Here is a 7,837-nt window from a genome sequence, read left to right as displayed (position 1 = left end):
TCCGAATTCGTGTTATATCGGGTCACGTTATATCGGGGTAGAGGTGTCTCTATAATGTCTAAATATTTTTTAAATCTTACAAAAGTATCAAATTTCTGAATGTCTGCTCTGAAGTTTGCTACCTCAACCACTTTTGCAGCTAAGACTCAATATGTTTATATTATTATATCTGACAAAAAATAAACAGCCAGAGATAGAAGTCAATATATTATTAGCCATTACTGAAAAAGCTTCAGATAGATCCTAGTGAGAATGTATATTTTGTAAAGTCCCAATATGCAAGTACTGCCTTGTCTGGACAATAAGTATGCACTATTTGACAGAAATACATCTCTAAGAATACAATTAGTTCAGTAAGCCCACTGACATATTTTGAAGATTTTCCAATCCTATTAACTTTAGTAGTGATCAGACCTTAAATACGTAGAAGGATTTTAGAAATATGCAGGTCATGAATATCCCTTACCCTTTGTTCTAAGACAGTCTGATTAATAATAATATTCGCTAGATAAAATTATTTTTAATTATTTGTATTATCATAACACTTGGGAGTCCCAATCATCGAGCAGGACCCCAGTGTGCCAGGCACTGTACAAAACAGAACAAAAAAGATGATCCCTTCCCCAAAGAGCTTCAGTCCCATGTCTGTTTATTACGGTTTTCTTTAAAACTAACGATTCAATTTACCTAGCAACAGACTGAGTACTAGCTAAATACTTCTTTATAAAAGAGTAGGACCCAATTTTATGAACATGAACATGCAGATCAGGGCCTCAGTGTTTCAACTTGATTGAGGTCAAGGTTAATATTCTGCCTATCAACTGTGTGCAGAAAATTTTTCAACAAAAGGTTGCACTCTACCTTTCTAAGCCATATTTTTTGGATGTCAGGATAGGCTGACAACCAAGCTTTTAATTAATTGGGAAGAGAATTTTTGCAGTTCCTCCACATCTAGATCAAAATAGGTCATTCATATTTTCCCTAAAACCCCTAAATAACCAGAATTAATTTAGACTCCAATAATTTTTTTGTTCAAACCAAACTAACAATTAACTTGCAAACATTCAAGTAAATTAAAAAACAAGTTAAAAGAATTATGAAGCAAGCAGCAGTACAAAGAAAAAGCCTGGGGAGTTATAAAACATTTAAATATTGAACAAAGTAGGGGCCCCAATTCTGTAACTTTTTAGTCACATGAGCAGTATTTACTTCTAGGGTTACTCATTCCTGGAAGCGGTTGCAGGGGTCAAGCCCTAAGTCTGGATATGCCAAAGCACACTGTGTTTATTTGCATTAAATTATAAAGCAAACAAGATTAGGAAAAAAGGTGCATTGTTAAGAACCTGCACAAAACTAATTTTGTTCAACTGAAAGGCTGGTAGTTAAATTTAAAGCCCTTTTCAGTTTTAAGAGATGAGTTTTATTGCCCAGAATAATGAACAGATTGTTTGTGTGCATCTACACCTTCTAATTAAAATAAATCATTTCCAAATGTGAATGAGTTGCTTAAAATATGCAATACTGTATAAAAGAGACAATACCAATCATTTGGGACTATATTTGTTCAGTTAACTTCCTACTTGAGTTTACTGCAAGTAAACACATGGGCTTTTTAAATTAAAAAGGATGGGTTTATGATTTCCACATATTATAGTGGTTAATCTATATGTAAATCATTTTACTCTGGTGTGTACAGTAACAAGTGTAAATTACAAAATTCTAACAAACATACATCATCTGGGTACTATTTTTAACAATGCACTATTAGACCTACTAAAAATAATGTCAGTTCTTACATTTGTGGAAGTACCATTTTGTGGATTCACCTCAATTTCCCCCCCTGCTGTCTATGAAAGTTAAAGCCAATTTCCACAAGTGAAAAAGCCATTTTCACTGTGAAAAAGCCATTTCATTGGAGAAATGGAAAACACGTCATAACTTTGCCTTTGGCAATGTTTTGCCACAGTGTATTCACAACTCCAGTACAGTTAGTGACAGAACTAGCAAGTGCAATCTACCTTGATCAAATCAAGAAACCGCCCAAAGTTTGATATGGGAGTATTCAGAGGGAAATTTAGGATTTCACATAGCTCCAGTATTAAGGTCTAATTTGCAGATGGTACTGGACTTTTTAGGTATACTGCTTTTATAGGAGCATGAACCTGTAACAATAAATATCATAAATCGCTGATGCCAACCCCTAAAACCAAGAACACTAGGTGTGTTATATTAAAACTACATACACATTCCCCTGCTATACCACAACCAGAGACATTACATTGGCATTTGATTATCACCCTGTAAAAAATGGTTGAACGTGCCTCCAAACTGCAGGCAACCCTCCACCATTCAGTCACCACCCCTTGGTAAGACAGACCCAGAGATGGGGTTATTTTGGCTCCAGGCCTTCCAGGGCACAAGCTGCTTGGCGAAGTGTGACAGGCTGAAGCCAGGCCCAAGCGGTGGGGGGGTCTGGTGGCCATCCCTGCGAACATACCTGTCAGCAGAACTCTTTGGTCCGGAGGAGCTGCCAGGGCCTTGCTTCCGTGCCCTCTCCAAGCCGGCGGAGTTGCGGGCCTCTCTTCTCCGAGGTCTGGCTGAGCAGGCAGCGCCGCACCGGTCCCAATGGCTCTGGGGTCAGCGGAGGAAGCCCCTGCCCCGACGCGCCCCTTCATTCCCAGGGACAGCAGGCGCCCTTTGCACACCCACTTCTGCAGCTTCCCGACGCTGACCGCAGGCGGCCTGAAGGGGCTCTGGGGGGCATGCGGGCGGCTGCCGGGGCACGCTGCCGGGAGCCCGCCTCCGGCCGCTGCCTCTTGCGGCGCGGAGCCCTGGGCACTGAGCAGCAGCCGCTCGGCCTGGCGCGACCCCGTGCCCCGGCTCTCCCCGCAGCTGACCGAGCACTCCGCGGCCGCAGGAGCATCGCTTCCCCCCCGGTCCCAGGCCGGGCCAGGCGGCTCGCCCTGCAGCAGGTGCCCCAGGGCGGGCTCCACGGGGTGGTAGCGGATCACGCTGTCGCTCAGACACCGCTGCAGAGGCGGTGGCTTCGCGGGGCGGCCGGGGGGCAGCAGAGGGAGGCTCCCCAGGCTCTGAGCCCCGCGCCCGGGAGGGACCAGCTGGCCGGGACGCCCTGCTGAGCCCTGGCCGGGCGGTGGCGGCCAGGCGGTGGCGGACACCTGCTGCTGCGGGCTGCCCTCCCCGGAGGAGGAGGACCAGGCATCGCTGCTCTCCGCGGCCCCGCAAGAGGCGACGGGCGGCGGGAACCCTCCAGCGCAGGCGGGGCTGGCCGGGGGCAGGTCGTGCATGGCATGGATCAGCAGGTAATAGGCCTCCTGCAGTTGGCTCTGCAGCCTACCCGTGCTCTCCCGGGGCCCGGCCAAGCGGCCCTCCCCTCGGCCGCGGGCACAGGCGGCCGGTAGCCCCTGCGCCTCGGCCGGGCGGCAGCCCCAGGGCAGAGTCTCATTATCGTAGTAATCGCCCTCCTCGCCCTCAGGAGCCCGCCGCGCGGGGGCGGACACGGGCTGCGGGGCTGGGTCCCCCGGGGTACAGCCAGGGGGGGCTGGGGCTCCTGATGTCCCTTCCCCCAGAGCTGCGGGGCCACGCGGTGCCTTCCCCCGGCGGGGCCAGCCTGGCTGCCGCTGTCCGGACTCCTCCTGGCTCCCAGCCCCCGGGGGCGCCGAGACCTCCCGGCTCCTGGGCTGAGCGCACGGCGCCCCCCTGGCCGGTGGCTGCTGCTGGGCTTTACCTTGAGGGGCGCCGGTCCCCCCGCGGGGGTGCGCGCCTGCCGCCGCCCCGCGCTGGGACCTCCTGCCCCGCAGCTTGGAGAGGGTCCTGCGCAGAGGATCAGCCATGCCTGCCCCCGCCCCGCCTGCCTCAGTAGCTGCTGCCCGCCAGCAGGAGGGTGCTGGGCGCCCCCCTGCGCGGCTGGCGGTGGCGGCGGCGCCCCATGGTCGGGCGGGCTCGGTGTGCGCCGCGCTCCCTCCCCGCAGCTCGACTCCTGCCGCCGCTCACATACTTGGCATAACTGAGCGGGGTGAGAGGGCGCCCTGCAATGCGCATGCCTTGCTGCCCGCCGCGGAGCGCGCGCGCCCGGCTCTCCCCGCCCGGGCTCCGAGCTAGGGGAGCCGGGGCGGCGAAGCCCCCTACTGCCCCCGACCCGGCTCTGGGCGCTACCTGCTGTCCCAGCACATGCACACGGCTGAGGGGGCACCGAGGGGTGAGAAAGCACCAGTTCCTCCTTCCTTGCAGCTCTTGTTAGGGTCACAGCCCCTTCTGCTCCCCCTAGCCCGCTACATCCATGTGTGCTAATACCTGGGGCAGGGCAGGGGCTTGACTAGAGCAAAGCGGGGCTGAATCTCCTCCCCCAACCCTATACCTGGGAGGGAGAGTGAACGTGCCCTCGCCCGGCTGCACCTAGGCCGTGGCTGGAGTGAAGCATCCAAAGACGCCCCCGCTCCCAGAGTTGCACGGGGGAAGGAATACCAGTGCTATTCATGCGTGGTACAACAAAGCGACTAAAGCACGAGGATGGGGCAGAGATTCATGACGGTGACATTGCCAGGAGGGCTTTGCTTTTGTTTACTCTGTATGAGAAAACCAAGGGAAAAGACAAACAAGTGCAACAGGTGGCCTTGAACAGCAGCAAACCCGCACTGGGACTGCACTCAAAACCCTATTTGCTGAAATGGTATTGAACTAAATTTAACAAGTCCATCGTAAACGCCTTTAATTTTCTCCCTGAAAGAAAACCTGCCTCACCTTGCAGGCCACCTAACTAATACTTACCTAGAAAAAGAAGAGGTTCTGCTTTTTTAAAGCATCTAATGCACTGAGGTTTTTTTAAAAAGTTTTTATTTTAATCCGTTTGATTACAAATATATTTACTGTACTCTGTTACTCGGGTTTCACTTGCATGGTGTCCCGCATGTCAAAATTATTAGGTCATGAAATATTTAAAGACCAGAATTTCTAATGTTCTCTCTCACCCTTCTCCTCCCCCCGTATGCCAGGCCTTCTTCATATATCCTACCTAAAAGAACAGACACATCCATAGGCCACAAACCTATTTTTTCCTCCCTTTGCACATCACCTTTAAGCTACCTGGTCAGTAAAGCCCAACTCTGTTACAGATTTTATAATGTGGGAGAACTGTTTTTAAACATGTCTAGTCATTTGGAGAGGAGCCAACTGACAGAACCCCATTAAAGATTGGCATCAGAGTTGAACATGCTTACACCAAGGCTGAATTTGGCCCCAATTATTATAGTCTCCAAGACAAATACCACGTTTGTTAAGTATAAATGGCATTTTGAAATACCCAAAAGCATGCTTAGTCTTAGTCTAGGTTTAGTGGGTGGAAATTTCTACTTCGTAAATTAGTTACCCATACTATGTATTATGTGAATGGTGTCTTCATTATCAAGCCTGCATCCCTACATAAAAACCATATAATTTTAAAAGAGTTACCAATGGAAACATTGGGGCATCTTTTGCTGAGAGAATGGCTTCAGCAGCCTATCGTAGTCTACAAATATCCCCTAGCATTAATAGGAAGATCTTGCTGAGTGCCTTTCTTTTCTTTCACAGCAAAGAGCTCCAGGAGAGCTTATCTTAGCTCTATTTATATATCTTAGAAATGAGAACAAAAACATAACTGTACAGTGGAGAAATATGGCATATGGAACCATAACTGGGTCACACAAACCATTTCACAAACATCTAAGTAGAAGTTCCAATCTTTCTCTTATAAGTATTATAAACAAGATGAACTATTTTGTTTGTTATTCATAACACCCCTAAACTCTCCACAATTAAGCCATTATATATGTTCTTCCTATTTTGTGGAAACTAAATTTAGGTTTGCCTGTGAGATTAGAGAACATAGTTCTAACTTTCCACTCACAAACTATTATGGGATTTATACATCATTCTAAAAGTTTTTAAAATTAAAATGCTGAAAGAATATTGCATATAGGTGTAAATAGCACCAATCCAATAACATCACAAGTAATCCATTAATGTAATGTTTTGTGTATATATGAATTAAGCTATGAGGAAAAGAAAGAGTAGAGGATATGATTGCTATCCAATATGTACTTCACAATAGTTTATCACTTCTGTTACACCTTTGCAGCTTGAAAACGGAACTTCTGCCATTTTTGTCCTGCTGCCTTTTATATACATTTTCCCCCCTTTAAAAGAAAATCATTTGGAAATAACTAAGTATACTAGTTTGTGTAACTAGGTATACAAAATATTGCATAACATTGTTGTAATTAAATTTCCTTTGGGGAGAAAAAATTTAGGTTGATCTGATGTGTTTGACTCAATCACAATGATTAGGTCCACATCCTAAACATTGAAAGTAATGATAACTGAACTCTTTCTAATAGTCTTATTTTTATTTTGGATCCTTGTGTTTCATATATACAATTACCATAACAAATGTTTCTGACCATATATGTCAGCTAAAAATGCTATTATTTTTTACAAATGAACATCACTCTTGGTTCTGTGTTAACTTATTTCTGTCTACTATTAGTGTCCCCTGCTGGATGCGTTGGGCACTGCACGTTGGTCCCAACTTGCCTTCAACTCTAAATCTATGCACAAGAAATGACTAAAAACAAAATGATCCGAAGTCTTCTGAGAATATACTGGCCCCATTTCAACATTGTTTTTCCTAGTTTTGGTGGATTAATCCAAAACTGTATGTTTGTGTGTTTCTTATGCTCTTTTACAGATACCCAGGGTGCAGTTCTTAACATTAGGTAGTGATTTTTGCTTATTTTCAGTTGTGTAGGATCCACGTAAAGAAAAATTCCAGTGATTAGCTGTAATACCTCCTAAGCCAAATACAAATTTAGTCCCTGATCCTGTAAAGACTTAGGCATGTGCTTAACTCTATGCACTGCAAGCCGATCCATTGACTTAAATGGGACTACAGTAGAACCTCAGTGTTATGGACTGACATGTCAACCACACACCTCATTTGGAACCAGAAGTATTCAATCAGGCAGCAGCAGAGACAGAACAAAAAACCCTCTGGAAATATAGTACAGTATGGTGTTAAATGTAAACTACTACAAAAAAGGGGGGGGGAGCAGCATTTTTCTTCTGCATAATAAAGTTTCAAAGATGTGTTAAGTCAATGTTCAGTTGTAAACTTTTGAAAGAACAACCAACCATAACATTTTGTTCAGAGTTAGGAACATTTCAGAGTTACAAACAACATCCATTCCCGAGGTGTTCGTAACACTGAGGTTCTACTGTACTTCCAGTGCATAAAGTTAAACAAATGCCTAGGTCTCTGCAGGATTGGGAAGCTAGTAGATAAACATATATTAAAAGAAATTTTTGAAACAATTTTTGAAATTTTTTTTGAAAAACCTTAAAAATGTCAGTATATTTATTCAGCCTCTCTCTTATTGGGACTGCCATCTTAATTGTACTTTCAAACAGAGTCATAGTTGGATGACCAAGTATGAACTCAATGGAGGCTGACTGCCATTGACTTCACTGTTAGAACTCCATGCAGCCAGGAGGGCCAACCTACAGTGTGCCCACTGGGATCAGGGTCCAAGTCTGAAGAGAATTAGAGACTTTTCAATTACAAAACACTGGAAACATTCAAAGTTGCTGACAGCTAAGTTCTAGATCTATATATATATACACACACTAGAGAAAGTTAATGTGAGTTGGCTGAATTAACACTTAAAAACATATACACAAAAAAGAAAATATAGACCTTCCCTATCAGTGGTTTTCATACTTACAAATTTCCTAGACGCCATCACAGGAAGGTAGATTCTCTCTCTCCTACTTTGCATTGCCAAAT

The 7,837-nt window shown here is 45.7% G+C and overlaps 1 protein-coding gene across 2 annotated transcripts in view; it reads right to left on the bottom strand.

The window, feature by feature from the left end:
• Nucleotides 1-4,279, bottom strand: part of LOC112107710 (rho GTPase-activating protein SYDE2) — a 47,306-nt gene extending 43,027 nt beyond the window's left edge. The window contains exon 1 of one of the 2 annotated variants that reach the window (XM_024201542.2): nucleotides 3,746-4,279. In XM_024201542.2, coding sequence (XP_024057310.2) covers nucleotides 3,746-3,851 — 106 coding nt within the window. In that variant the 5' untranslated portion in view covers nucleotides 3,852-4,279. Of the gene's footprint in view, nucleotides 1-2,497; nucleotides 3,554-3,745 lie in introns of those variants that run through there. The other variant, XM_024201540.3, reaches the window with a different exon arrangement.
• Between the last annotated feature and the right edge of the window lie 3,558 nt (nucleotides 4,280-7,837).

Source organism: Terrapene carolina, unplaced genomic scaffold, assembly GCF_002925995.2.
Source record: "Terrapene carolina triunguis isolate 2854851 unplaced genomic scaffold, T_m_triunguis-2.0 Scaffold210, whole genome shotgun sequence".
Classification (NCBI taxonomy): domain Eukaryota; kingdom Metazoa; phylum Chordata; order Testudines; family Emydidae; genus Terrapene; species Terrapene triunguis.
The sequence above is the reverse complement of the archived record's forward strand: the minus strand, read 5'-3'. Positions and strand labels throughout refer to the sequence as shown.